The sequence below is a fragment of the Alligator sinensis genome, unplaced genomic scaffold (genome assembly GCF_000455745.1).
Source record: "Alligator sinensis unplaced genomic scaffold, ASM45574v1 scaffold263_1, whole genome shotgun sequence".
NCBI lineage: Eukaryota > Metazoa > Chordata > Crocodylia > Alligatoridae > Alligator > Alligator sinensis.
Window position 1 is genome coordinate 262,085 of NW_005842627.1, and position 14,818 is coordinate 276,902.

Genomic DNA, 14,818 nt, shown 5'->3' on the forward strand with positions numbered 1-14,818 from the left:
TCCCTGCCATGGCAGGGGGTCGGACTAGATGATCTGCCCAGGTCCCTTCCGACCCTAGAAACTATGAAACCATCCTGGTTTATTTTAAACCAGTTTCAGCCACTGTGAGAGCAGCTTACGTGCACTGAACTTCTGTTGTGTTACAGATTTGAATCAGGTTCCGATCACTTTTACTGGTTTATGTGAAATTTCTGTCCCTAGCCCTACTGTCTTTACATCAGAAACTTAAAATAAACTTTGACCCCAGGGTTCAAAGTTGTGAAAAGAGACTAGGCATCTAATGCCTCTGGACAGCACTTACTCCAACGACACAATTTTTCTTAATGTGCTATGTTACTGCATAATTGGAAAACAGGATACGAAGCAAGAGGTTCAGTTTATATTTAAAAATTCACTAGCGTGTTCAATAAAGTAACATATTATATAGTAAACATTCAGGAACAGACTCTTGTCAGAGACTCTCCAGCTCTAGGAAAGTTTACTTAAGCAGGATATTTTGGCAGTCAGGAATTGTCTCTGCTAAGCAACAAATGACTAAACAGAGACACAGTCAAGTGTTAAAAGTGCTCAAAGCGACACTGACTAGGATACTATCATTTAATATAATCAATACAAGTACATTTACATTTGCACCATAGAAACAGAGGCATCTAAACTACCAGGAAAGAAGCCCAAACTTTTTTCACATTTCATGCATGAAAGCAATCTTACAAAAGATAACAATCTTTTGCTACAAATTTTGTCATCAGCCAGGAGTTCTCAAAACATGAAGTTGACAAGACTCGTCATATGGGGAAGAGGGGAAAAAAGAATAATTCAGATGCTTATAAATTGCTTCATCTTGTATAACTCCAGAAAGGACCATAAACAATTAAAAGTCACTGATAGGTTTCATAGGCTCCCTATTTCACTCATCCTGAAACCCAGAAATGTTTAGCAAAACACTGCCCTTGAGAGCAGGTTATATCTTGATGCTACCCAGGTCATAAATATGGTGTACATCCAGGAAGAGCACACACCAACTGCTGAAGCTTCCTTAGCCTGACGAAGGGTTTTTGAACCCGAAAGCTTGCTTAATAACTATTCTCCAACCATTTGGGTTGGTCTAATAAAAGATATCAAATTCACCCAAGGAACCTTGTCTGCCTAATACATGTTACAGTAATGCACCAGAAGAAGGAATACATCTGTATTTCACTGCTTCCCAATTCTTCTGATATCCTACATTACTGCTGTCAACCTTTCATAGAAAGAGCAGGATGAGGGTTGCTTCAGAGACAGCCAATATAAACTTATTTTTGAACTGGCTGAAGTTGTTTGTACTTACTAACTTAGGTTTCCCTGTAGCAGTCCCTATGCCCCATCACCTCCCAGCTTGGAGTATGCAAATGTAACTGTAACTTAAATTTTAGTATTCCATGAAATAAAAACAGTCTTGCCCACCATTCATTTCTGGATTTAATGTATTCTGAGTCATGCATTGTGGTACATTCTGTTTAATCTGAGAGATCTGCAGTATGTGGCTTGTAGATAATTTAAAGATATGACGTTCCTGTAAGACCATTAATATGGTCTTGTTTATAATTTATTGTACATTTCAAATGGAATATTTTCTTTGTTTTCTTTCTTTTCTTCTGGCCACCTTTGTTGATTCTGTCCAAAATGTTCCATTGTCATTCATTCAAATTCTACTACCTGTGTAACACTTGGGGAAAATAATACTGTATACTGTATGGTAAGGACATGCACCTGTATCATAAGACTGTACACATAATATTTTTTCCACTTAGCCCCAGTTTTTTCATTTACAAACTGAGTGAATAAATCTAACTATTGAAATCTTTGGGCTCCTATACACATGTGGGGAGCCTGCTCTGATGTGCTGGAAGTCTAGCATGCCAGAGCAGACTCGATGAATCAAGGCTGCTGGAGCATGGAAATTGATGCGCTCTGGTAGCCTTCTGCATCATGTGTATTAGCATCCACGTGTGTGTCTGCTGAAAAAATGGCGGTGGGGCACTTTGAAATAAAACACATTCAATGAGCTTTAGTTCAACACTCCCCACCACCACTTCTTTTTTCAGCGCGGGAATGCTGATATGACACATGGGTGCTTTTAATTAATATGGCACTCTAATTACAGCACCTGGTGCTGCGTCCCAAAACACATGTAAAAGTGCCCTTAGTTGTGATTGAAGGCATACTGCTTTTTGGCTAACATGATTAGAATATAATTTAAATTCTCTCTTATTTCAGGTTTTACACTTTGCTGGTGCTGTCCTCAGCTCTTTTTGGAAAGCCTCCTTTCAAGAATGTAATTGTAAATGGGCTAGTTCTTGCCAGGTTGGTATGTTAGTACATTCTTCATATTTATTGTAAGCAAATTCTAATAATTCAGATTTGTTGTTATAGATCACAAATTAGAAATTTGGTTATTTAGACCAGGGGTTCCCAAACTCTGATAGATTGCATACCACCAATTTAAAATGATAGTCTTAAGTACCACCAGCAAATTTTTCATACACATAGGTAACAGACTATGTATTAAAACAACATCAAAACCTTTAGGAATCATAAAACATTGTTTTATCAGTTACGGTAGCCATGTAAAACAATTGTAAATTGGAAAAAAACCCAGTGTAAGCTTACCTGTCCAGAGATGATTTTAGGGATGTCTTTAGTGGGAGGAGTGAGCTTGCTTGACCGAACACAGTATTTAGATGCCTGGTAGGAGGCTGTTGGGGTGTGTGTGGGGTTTCGAGCCTGGGGAGGGGGGATTCTTGCATGCCCTGGCAGGATGTGGGGTACTGAGAGTCAGGAGTGAGGAACAGCAGTGGTGGGGGGGGGGGCTTGGGAGTGACAGATGCACAGGCAGACACATGCACAGACAAACAAAGTGCTCAGCAGGTAAGTCTGTGGGGGGTGGAGGCAGAGGGAACAGGTTTGGGGGTAGATCAAGACCCACATGGTGAGGGAGGAAGTGGGGCAGAGGCTGGGGTGAATGGGACGCTGGGGCTGGGACAGGCTGTGGGACTGCCGCGGGTGGCTCGTGTGGAGGTGCTGGGGGAGGCATGGCTCCCCACCATTGTGCATACCCCAGGGGAGGCATGAGGGGCATGTGCCCCCCAGATCTGTGTGTGAGGTGGAGACAGGCTGCCCACTGTGCACTGGGCTCTGTACCCTGCTGCTGCTGGCTCAGGAGCCTTGTGTGATGCCGTGTACCTGTCGTGCTGGCTGCGCTGCATCCCCTGCTTGCCCAGCAGTGGTAGCCAGATGGTGTTGTGCGCAGTTCCGGAGGCGGCGGCAGCAGCAGCAAGGTGCAGAGCCCAGTGTGTAGCCCTCCTCTGCCACGTGCATGAATCTGGGGGGTATGTTCCCCCCATGCCTGCCCTGGGGTGTGCACAGTGACAGGAGCCCCACAGTACCCCTGGAAAGCCCCAGGCTGCCATGGTGCTGGTCTTGCCTTGGGATGGGTGAGCCGGCCCAAGGGGAGTAAACCCCTAGGGAGCAGTGGGCTGCTGTTGTGCTCTGCGCCCTGCTGCTGTTGCCTCAGGAGCCATGCCTGACACTATGTGCCTGCCACCACTAGGCGGCCAGTGGACATAGTGCAGCCAGCGTGCAGCAGGCACATGACGTTGCGTCAGGCTTCTGAGGCAGTGGCGGCAGGGTACAGAGCCCAGGCTGCAGTGGGCCGCCCACCTCTACCCCGCGCACAGATCCAGAGGACACGTACCCCACATGCCTCCCCTGGGCTGCGTGCAATGGTGGGGAATGCCGCCCCTAACCACCCCCCCCTCCCCCGGATGAGCCACCTAGGTTCTGACCGTCCCATCACCTGCCCTGGGGCTCCATTTACCTCAGCCCCTGCCCCACTCTCTCCCTCACCATGGGGACCTCGATCTGCCCCCTCCCCTTCCCCCAACACTGGCTGTGTGCAGCAGGCTGCTGCTGGATTCTAGTGTGGGTGGCCCATCCCCCTGGCCTTCTGCTTACCACTCCCAGTTGTCTGTGTACCACTGGTGGTATGTGTACCGCCATTTGGAAACTGCTGGCTTAGACTTTTGGTTATACTTGTAATATACATCATTTTTGGCCATCACTTGTAACAGAGCAGCAATATTGTTATTTATTTGTTAATTCCCCAAAAGAGAAGTTTGTATATCCCATCTAGAAGTTAAGCCTGCTTGTTTTCCAAAAATGTCAACCCCCCACCCCACCCATGAGCTATGAAACTAATTAAAATCAATAAGAGAATGGGGCTGAGAGGGAAACAATATGTTTCAGTGCAGAAGAAAAGATAATTTTTTTCTTATTTGCGTTTGGACTTGTAGTTTTGTATTTTTATAATGTTGAATGTGTTCTTCCAACACCACGTCCTGGTAACTGATTGAAAGTAAATATCTTGTTTCTTCTCCTTCTCTATGGTGACATCTTCATTTCTCCTTGCAAGATGAATCCTTCTGTGTTTGTAACTTAGCCAATTGCTTTCAAGTTTTCTCTGTACTTTAGACTTGTTTAACATGCTGAAATAAAAGTGCCAGATGTGTCACACGGGCTAGACTGACTTTGAACATATGATGATCAGTGTTGAGTTTCAGTCAGTATAATATATGGAAGAGTATTTGGATCTCAAGGGAAACTTGACTATAACCTTTTGTATTGTGCATATCTAGGAATTTACACCCTGCTCTTGAATTTTTTTTCCAGTGATGGCCAAAAAATGAGCAAACGAAAGAAGAACTATCCTGATCCAATGCACATTGTAAATAGTTATGGAGCTGATGCACTAAGGTAGGAACTAGTTTTGTTTTTAATTTGCAGACCTAATACTTAAGCAGATTTTTACCAGATATTTATGGAAGATGACGGTTCGTGGATTTTGATAAACCTCAGTAGGAAATTTTGTTCAAGATATTTCATACTCTTTTGGCAAGAAAAATGTTAGAGAAAGATGTTTCAGAGGATTGATTTTGGGTTACAGAGTCTTGAATTCTGAATCAACGATAAACTCTTAACAAATTGAGTAGTATTTGCAATTAATTTCAAGCTGATGGCTTTTGGTTAGTAAATGATTTGTGTCCGGCTCCTAATAAATGCGTGTCTGCTTAAGCTGGTACAAATTGGTACTGTGGTTGGCAATATGAGTATAGAGGTCAAGTACTTGAATTAAGAGCCCCCATCCTAAGAGGTGGTTACTTCAGAATACAGTTGTTGCACATACGCTACATGTGATGAACTTGCATTTTCTACTTATGTTCTGCATTTTCTATGGAGAAAGGATTTGATCTTCATTGCCTTCAGCATACCATTTTACAGAGGGTCTATGTTATTTTAGAAAAGGAAAGCAAAAGGGCCAATCTGAATACCATCATATTTGCATATGATAAAGAATCATAATTGTGGGGGTGAATTCAGTTATTTCATTAAAATAAAATAACAGATGCCTGTAGGTAATTGGAAAGTAGCTCAGGTAGGTACAATGAAATAACCTCAAGCTGAAGGTTTGAGAAGTTCAACATCTTAAATTCTTTTTATTTTGTAGAGCAGAGTTGTCCAACTGGTGGCGTATAGGATGCATTAAACCTTCAAAGGATTAACATGTGGCCCAGGTGCTCCTACCTGGCCACTCCTCCTGCCCTCCCCTCATTGTACCAGCTGCTGCTGTGGTGGCTGGGGGTCTCTGGAGCAGGACAGCCTGGTGGAAAGCCTGATAAGCTTGCTGTCTGTGTGGCAGCACTATGGAGGAACTCAGGTGACAGACTTTCCCTGTCTGCATGGTAGTAGCAGTGGTGGGAGGAGGGAAAGGCAAAGCAGAGCAGGTCATGTGGCAGCAAAAATCGGGGATGGAGAGGAGTTGCACACAGCATGGTCCTTGTGGCATACAGCCTGTGTGGTTTGCAGCTTGGAACCTCTGACCTGTGCAGTATGTGGCCCCTTGCATCTCTGAAATTGGACAGCCCTGTTGTAGAGAATGGACCTGCTATTTTGAAGTTTTTATACTATGGTTTTGAATGTATGTGTACATACATATGCGATTAGAATTGCTTACCTGTTGAAAACTTTTTATGCTTTTTTCTGTAAAATTGCTTTAATATCTATATTTGTTTCTTTTGAGAAGATTAAAGTCATTCTGTTTGCATGTCTTGAAACTTAGAGGACAAGCCTGTACTTTGAAGCCACTTAAAACAAGCTATATTCTATTTTTCAAAAATTTTGGAGTAAATAATATTCTTTTTAGTCCAAGGTAAAATCACAGATTTCATAGATTTTAGGGCTAGAAGGGACCGTGAAGATCATCAAGTCCAGCCCCCTGCCCCAAGGGCAGGAAGTCAGCTAAGGTCAAAGGATCCCAGCAAGATAACCATCCAAGCATTTCTTGAATGATCCAGAGTAGGTGCCTACGCCACTTCTGGAGGGAGTCTATTCCAGGTCTTGGGGGCTCGGACCATAAAGACATTTTTTTTTATGTCCAGCCTAAAACAGTCTTATAGGAGTTTATGACCATTGGTCCTTGCTTTTCCTTGTGGCGCTCTGGTGAACAGACATTTTCCCAGATTCTGATGTACACTCCTTATGTGCTTATAAGCAGCCACCAGGTCCCTCCTGAGCCTGTGCTTTTCCAGGCTGAAGAGTCCCATGGCTCTCAGCCTGTCTTCATAGGGCCTATTCTCTTGCCCTCTGATCATGTGTGTGGCTCTCCTCTGGACTCCTCAAGCTTCTCGACATCCTTCTTGAATTTCAGAGCCCAGAATTGGATGCAGTACTCCAGCTGTGGCCTCACCAAGGCCAAGTACAGCAAGAGGATGACATCCTGAGATTTACTTGAGAAGCATCTATAGATGCAAGCCAGGGTTTTGTTTGCTTTATCATCTGTGACATCACATTGGTGGCTCATGTTCATCTTGTGGTCAATCATGACCCCCAAGTCTTTTCAGTAGCGGTGCTAGCTAGTACCACTGCTGAGCCTATAAGTATGTTGCGGGTTTTTTTCCCCTGAGGTGGAGTACCTTACATTTATTGGTATTGAACGTCATGAGGTTTGTATCCGTCCACTTACTAAGCTTATCCAAATCAGCCTGGATCACTAGCCTGTCCTCAGGTGTGGACACTATGCCCCAAAGTTTAGGGTCATCGGTGAACTTGGCCAGTGCGCTTCTGACACCAGTGTCCACATCGTTGATAAAGATGTTAAAGAAAACCGGTCCAAGGACAGAGCCTTGGTGGACACCACTGGTCATGGAGCGCCATAATGATTTGCGTCCATCGACTACTATTCTCTGGGTCTGAGCTTGGAGCAAATTTCCCAGTCATTGGACTGTGGTGTAGCCAAGGCCACAGTTGGCCAGTTTTTCCATGAGGAGGTTATGGGACATCAAATCAAAAGCTTTTTTCAGGTTTAGATATATGATGTCAATTTCTTCTCCGTTGTCCAGGTGATATGTCACCTGGTCATAGAAGGAGATGAGATTGGTCAGGCAAGACCTACCTATGATAAACCCGTGCTGGCTATCCCTCAGGATGTTGCCCTCAGCTAGCTTATCCAGAAGGGTCTCCTTGACAATTTTCTCCAGAACCTTACTGGGGATTGAAGTCAAGCTGATTGGCCTGTAATTCCCAGGATCTACTTTCCACCCATTCTTGAAGATGAGTACCACATTGGCCTTCTTCCAGTCTTCAGGTACTTCACCTGAGTGCCATGACTTGTCGAATATTTTTGCCAATGGTTGGGCTATGACACCTGCCAGCTCCTTGAGTACCTTAGGGTATAATCTGTCAGGACCAGCTGACTTGAAGGTGTCCAGCCTCTCAAGTGATCCTTTATTAGATCAACACTGATGCTGGGTATAAATACACCTTCACCCTGGCAGTCCCTCATCTTGCTAGGCAGGGTGGTCCCATTGGACTGATAAAAGATCAACATGAAGTACCAATTAAGCAGGTTGGCCTTTTCCTGGGTGTCGGTTATCAGCTGTCCCATTTTGGTTCAACAGGAGTTCAATGTTACCCTTGCTTTTTTTTCCAACTCCCTACATATCTGAAAAAGGACTTTGTCATCCTTGATATGTGAAGCCAGATGGAGCTCGATTGCAGCCTTGGCTTTCCTGATCTGCTCCCTGCAGGTATGGACCAGTGCTAAGCAATCCTCCTGGGTGGTAATTCCAGCCTTCCATTCTTTGTAAGTCTCTCTTTTGAGGTGTAGGAAGTCCTCAAGTTCCCTGCTGAGCCCTTTTGCTACCCTTCCTCCCAGATGGGATGGCCATCCCTTGTGCTGTCAGGATCGCTCCCTTGAGAAGCAACCACTCCTTGGACTCCAATTCCTGTCAAGTTGTGGTCCCTTGGGGCCTTGACAACAAGCCTCCTGAGCTTGTCAAAGTCAGCTTTCCTGAATTTGAGGACTTCTGTATTGCTGACTGACTTGCCAGCTTTGCAATGGATAGTAAAGGTGATCCGCTCGTGGTCACTATCAGCTTTCCATCAGTTCTTAGGTCAGTAGCTATGTCATCCCTTTTGACCAGTACCAGGTCCAGCAACGTTTTACCTCTCGTCGGCACATAAACTTCTTGAGTCAGGTAGAGCTCGTCCACGTACGTGAGCAAGCTTTGCCACCGATCGGATTTGGCCGAGTGCTCTTCCAATGAGATGTCTGGGTAATTGAAGTCTCCCATGTCACCAGAGCATGTAGCCTCAGCCACTTCCCTGGCGAATTCCTGGTCCAGCTCTTGTTTCTGGTTAGGAGGTCTGTAGTAGATCCCTACCATGATGTCCCCTGTGCCACATTCCCCATGTATTTTGATCCAGAGAGACTCCAGCTGTCCTTCCTGGGTGCCAGTGTCAATTTGGAGGGACATGTAGCTGTCCTTGACAGAGAGCTACACCCCCACACCTTCTATTTGCACGATCTCGCCTGTACAGGGTATAGCCATCTATATCTGTGGCCCAGTCATAGGTGGAGCCCCACCAGGTCTCTGTTATCCCTACAAGGTCATAGTCATTCTTGTTCAACAGGAGGACAAGTTCCTCCTGTTTATTCCCCAAGCTCCTGGCATTGGTGTACAGGCGGGCAAGTGTCCCACTGGGGGCCCCTGCCTTCCCTACAGATGGTTTCAGGGTAGGGTAGGGGTGGGTTCCCTTAAATGCCTTAGCCTGCTGGATTTCATAGATTTCACAGACAAGGGTTGCCCAGTGGGCTTGTAGTGGTGCTAATCCCCCTAACCTCTGGCGGACTTAGTTTAAAGCCCAGTCGAGCAGGTCAGCCAGTCTGGCTGAGAAGAGCCTCCTCCCCAGCCGAGTGAGGTGGAGACCGTCTCTTCCCAGCAGGCCACTGTCTCTCTCACCAAAGAGCGGACTGTGATTGTGGAAGCTGAAGCCTTCATAATGATATCAGCACCACAGTGTTTGGTTGACTACCTCAGCCTGTCTCTCCCTCCTCAGCCCATGACCCACAACCAGGAGGAGCAAGGAAAAGACCACCTGCGCCCCCAACCACCTAAGCCCTGCTCCCAGAGCCCTGTAATCTCTCATGACATGACTGGGATTGCTCTGAGTCATGTCATTCGTGCCCACGCGGATAAGGAGCATAGGGTAGTGTGGCACTTGACAGCTTGTCAAAACTTGGTAAGTGACCCTCCACCCGAAATAATTGCCCACCCCTTTGTTAAGGAGTTAAGGAAAGTGAGTCAAGGAAAATTTCAGAGGCAAGGAAGAGCTAGCTAACACTGGTTTCCAATTTTCAGAATTTGGGTTCCATTTTCTTGGGACCACAATGGAAACTAATACCTGCAGAAATAGTATCACCACATGTAATCAGTTTTCAGACCTTTGATTTAAGAATGAGTAATAAGTAAAAAGTTTCATAGTTGGTAGGGTCAGAAGAGACCTGAGCAGATCATCAAGTCCAACCCCCTGCCGTGGCAGGAAAGAGTACTGGGGTCAAATGACCCCGGCCAGCTGTTCGTCCAGCCTTTTTTTAAAGACCACCAAGGTAGGAGCCAGCACCGCTTCTCTTGGAAGTTGGGTCCAGATCCTAGCCTCCCTACAGTGAAGTAGTGGCTCCTAATATCTAGCCTGAATCTACATTCTGCTAGCTTGTGTCTGTTGTTTCTTGTAACTCCCAGGAGTGCTCAGGGGAATGGGGACTCTCCCAATGCCTGCTGGTCCCCCTTGACTAGTAGTGTTGCTGTCAGGAAAAGTTAAACCCTTCCTTTGCTCCACCATTTAGTTCCCTTTCAGTTTCTCTCTACAGAAAATACAAAGTTAAATGTAATATGTTTGTGTTATACTCCCTGGTTTGTCAGCTTTGTGCTCTGAAGGCAAGACAACAAAAACAATGGCAGAGACTACACAAAGATTTGGAGTCTATCAGTAGAACTCTTGCTCTAGATATTGTTAATTTGGTATAAAGCTGCCGTATACCCAAGGACCTACTCAATTCATGATTTTGCAGATTTGGCGGAAATCACAAAATTGGGCATTGTCCACAAAATCAGGCAATGTCTGCAAATGATGTGGAAACTGTCTCCCTGCCCCCCCCCCCCCCCAAAAAAAAAAAACAACCTCCCCAAAAAACTAACAAAACAAAAACCCAAACAAACAAAAACTTACTAAAAATATAATTCTGGCTCCGTAGTGGAAGTCAGTGGCCCTTGTGGCTGTGCAGCCTGCTGGGGAAGAGTAGTCGCATAGATCATGGCTGGCCCTATCCCTTGTCACTGATGGCCCTGGCCTGCTGCGGAGGAGGCTCCTCTCAGCCAGACTGGCTGACCTGCTCTACCAGGCTTTAAACTAAGCCCACCGGGGGATGGGGGTGGGGGACTACTGCCCCTGCTGGCCCGCTCAGCAACCCTTGCAAGCCAGCAGGCCAAGGCACTTAAGGGAACCCACCCCTGCCCCAGACCTGGAACGAACTGTAGGCAAAGTCAGGGCCCCCAAAGGGACACTTGCCTGCCTGTACACAAATGCCAGGAGCTTGGGGAATAAACAGGAGGAACTTGTCCTCCTGCTAAACGCAAATAACTGTGATGTCGTGGGGATAACGGAGACCTGGTGGGGCTCCACCCATGACTGGGCCACAGGTATAGACTGCTATACCCTTTACAGGAGGGATCGAGCAGACAAAAGGGGCGGAGGTGTAGCTCTCTCTGTCAAGGAAAGCTACGTAGCCCTGCAAGTCGACATAGGCATCCACGATGGAACACTTGGCACCCTCTGGGTTAAAATCTGTGGGGAACATGGCACTGGGGATACTATGGTGGGAGTCTACTACAGACCCCCTACCCAAGGTCAAGACCTTGAGCAGGAGTTTGCCAGGGAATTGGCTGAGGCTGTGCACTCCCAGTGTCTGGTTATCATGGAAGACTTCAACTACCCAAACATCTTGTGGGAGGAGCGCTCAGCCAAATCTGAGCGGTCGCAAACCTTTCTCTCATGCGTGGATGACCTCTATCTGACGCAGGAAGTCTGTGGGCCGACGAGAGGTAAAGCACTGCTTGACCTGGTACTGGCAACTGGGGACGACCTAATCAGTGACCTAATGATTGAAGGGAAACTGGGTGACAGTGACCATGAGCTGATCACCTTCACCATACTCCATAAAGCTGGCAAGTCAGTCAGCAGCACTGAAGTCCTTGACTTCAGGAAAGCTGACTTTGACAAGCTCAGGAGGCTTGTCAGGGAGGCCCTGAAGGGCCACAACCTAAGGGGGAGGGGAGTTCAGGACAAGTGGTTGTTCCTCAAGGGAGCAATCCTGGATGCGCAAGCAAAGTCTATCCCGTCTCGAAGGAAAGGCAGCAGAAGGGCACAGCAGCCCCCTTGGCTCTTCAGGGAACTAGCGGACCTCCTACATCTTAAAAGGAAGACCTAGAAAGGGTGGAGAACTGGAACCACCACCAAAGAGGAATACTCTGCTCTGGTCCGGACCTGCAGAGAGCAAACCGGGAAAGCCAAGGCTGTGATGGAACTCCAGCTAGCTACAAATATCAAGCACAATAAAAAGTCGCTTTTTAGATATGTGGGGAGCTGGAGGAAAAGCAAGAGCAACACTGGACCCCTGCTAAACCAGATGGGACAACTGACAACCGATGCCCATTAAAAAGCAAACTTGCTAAATGGGTACTTTGCATCAGTTTTTCACTAGTCCCATGGGACACCCCTGCCCACTGTGGGTCAGGGATGCCTGGGTGAGGGATATTCCTTACCCTCCATCAAAGCTGACCTTATGAAGGGAAACCTTGATAGGCTGGATACCTTCAAGTCAGCTGGCCCTGATGGTTAACACCCAAGGGTACTCAAGGAGCTGGCTAGCATCGTAGCTCAGCCCCTGGCTGAGTTCTTTGGGAACTCCTTGTGCTCTGGTGAAGTGCCTGAAGACTGGAAGAAAGCCAGTGTTGTGCTTATCTTCAAGAAAGGGAGGAAAGTCGATCTGGCAAACTACAGGCCCATCAGCTTGACCTCTATCCCAGGGAAGGTCTTGGAAAAGATTATCAAAGAGGCCATCCTTGACAGACTAGCTGACGGCAATATCCTGAGGGATACCCAGCACGGGTTTGTTGCAGGTAGGTCTAGCTTGAGCAATCTCATTTCTTCTTACGACCAGGTGACCTATCACCTGGACAAGGGGGAAGAGATTGATGTCATATATCTGGACTTAAAAAAACCCTTCAATTTGGTATCCCATGATCACCTCTTGACAAAACTGGCTAACTGTGGCCTCAGCCTCACCATGATCCGCTGGCTGGGGAATTGGCTCCGCAGTAGGACCCAGAGGGTAGTGGTTGACAGAAGTCAATCGTCGTGGTGCGTGGTGACCAGTGGGGTCCCTCAAGGGTCTGTCCTAGGGCCTATACTTTTTAACATCTTGATCAATGATGTAGACATTGGTGTCAGAAGCAGACTGGCCATATTCGCCGATGGCACCAAACTCTGGTAAAGCATCCACACCTGAGGACAGGAGGGTGATCCAGGCAGATCTTGACAGGCTCATGAAATGGGGGGATGAGAACCTGATGGTGTTTAACACTGAAAAATGCAAGGTTCTCCACCTTGGGTGGGAAAACCTGCAGCATGCTTATAGGCTCGGCAATGCTACGCTGGTTAGCACTGCAGATGAAAGGGACTTGGGGGTCATGATTGATGACAAGATGAACATGAGCCTTCAATGTGATGCTGCAGCTAGTAAGGCAAGCAAAATGCTGGCTTGCATCCATAGATGCTTCTTAAGCAAATCCCAGGACATCATTCTCCCGTTGTACTCAGCCTTGGTGAGGCCTCAGCTGGAGTCCTGTGTCCAGTTTTGAGCTCCACAATTCAAAAAGGATGTGGAGGAGCTTGACAGAGTGCAGAGGAGAGCCATCCATGCGCATGATCAGAGGTCAGGAAAATAGACCGTATGCTAAGAGGTTGAGAGCCATGGGACTTTTCAGCCTGGAAAAGCACAGGCTTGGGCTATCTGGTGGCCACCTATAAGTTTATTGTGGCTGTTCACCAGGATCTGAGGGAATGTCTGTTCAACAGAGCACCCCAAAGGATGACAAGATCGAGTGGTCACAAACTCCACCACGACCGATTCAGGCTGGACATAAGGAAGAACTTCCTTACTGTCCGAGCCCCCAAGGTTTGGAATAGACTGCTGCCGGAGGTGGTTCAAGCACCTACTTTGAACACCTTGAAGACACATTTGGATGCTTATCTTGCTGGGATCCTATGATCCCTGCTGACTTCCTGCCCCTGGGGCAGGAGGCTGGACTCGATCCTTCGGGGTCCCCTCCAGCCCGAGTGTCTATGAAATCTGCCAAGTCGAGGTGTGGGACAGCCCAGTGGACAACCCTGTCAGCCAATCAGTGATTGGGACGGGGTCACCAGGGCCCCTCGGCCAATCAGAGGTTCATAGGTTCAGAGATGTAGGGTCGGAAGGGACCTGAGCAGAACCTCAAGTCCACCTCCCTGCTCTAGGCAGGAATGAACGTTGGGCTCACATGACCCCTGGTAAGTTTGAGCCCATATGACCCCAGCTAGGTAATTATCAAGCCTGCTTTTAAAGACCCCTAAGATAGGAGCCAGCACCACTTCTCTCAGAAGCTGCTTCCAGATCCTGGCTGCCTTGACTGTGAAGTAGTGCCTCCTGATGTCTAGCCTGAACCTACTCTCAATCAACTTGTGGCTGTTATTCTTTGTTACTCTGGGTGGTGCTTGGGGGAACAGGGTCTCGCCCATTTCCCTCTGGTCCCCCCTGGTAAGTTTTCATAGACGGCCACTGGATCCCCCCTCAGCCTTCTCTTGTGAAGGCTGAACAGGTTCAGGTCCTGTAGCCTTTCCTCGTAGGGTCTGCTCTGCTATCCCCTGATCATGCAAGTGGCCTTCCTCTGGACCCTCTCGATGCTGTCCACATCCCTCCTGAAGTGCGGCACCCAGAACTGGATGCAGTACTCCAACTGTGGCCTGACCAGTGTCGCAAAGAGGAGGAGGATCACCTCCTTGGACCTGCTCATGATGCATCTGTGGATACGTGATAAGGTGTGGTTAGCCTTACTGACTGCGTCCTCACATTGGCGGCCCATGTTCATTTTAGAATCAATAATGACTCCAAGATCTCTTTCTGCCACTGTACTTTTGAGAAGGGAGTTCCCCAGCCTATAGGTATATTCATAGATTCATAGATGTTAGGGTCGGAAGGGACCTCAATAGATCATTGAGTCTGACCCCCTGCATAAGCAGGAAAGAGTCCTGGGTCTAGATGACCCCAGCTAGATACTCATCTAACCTCCTCTTGAAGACCCCCAGGGTAGGGGAGAGCACCACCTCCCTTGGGAGCCCGTTCCAGACC

At 47.3% G+C, this 14,818-nt stretch overlaps 1 protein-coding gene across 2 annotated transcripts in view; it reads left to right on the forward strand.

Moving 5' to 3' along the window:
* IARS (isoleucyl-tRNA synthetase) overlaps nt 1–14,818 on the forward strand; it is a 274,838-nt gene that overhangs the window by 137,340 nt on the left and 122,680 nt on the right. For both annotated transcript variants that reach the window (XM_014524559.2, XM_025215174.1), the window contains 2 exons: nt 2,257–2,343; nt 4,708–4,791. In XM_014524559.2, the coding sequence (XP_014380045.1) occupies nt 2,257–2,343; nt 4,708–4,791 (171 nt within the window). The remainder of the gene's footprint in view (nt 1–2,256; nt 2,344–4,707; nt 4,792–14,818) is intronic.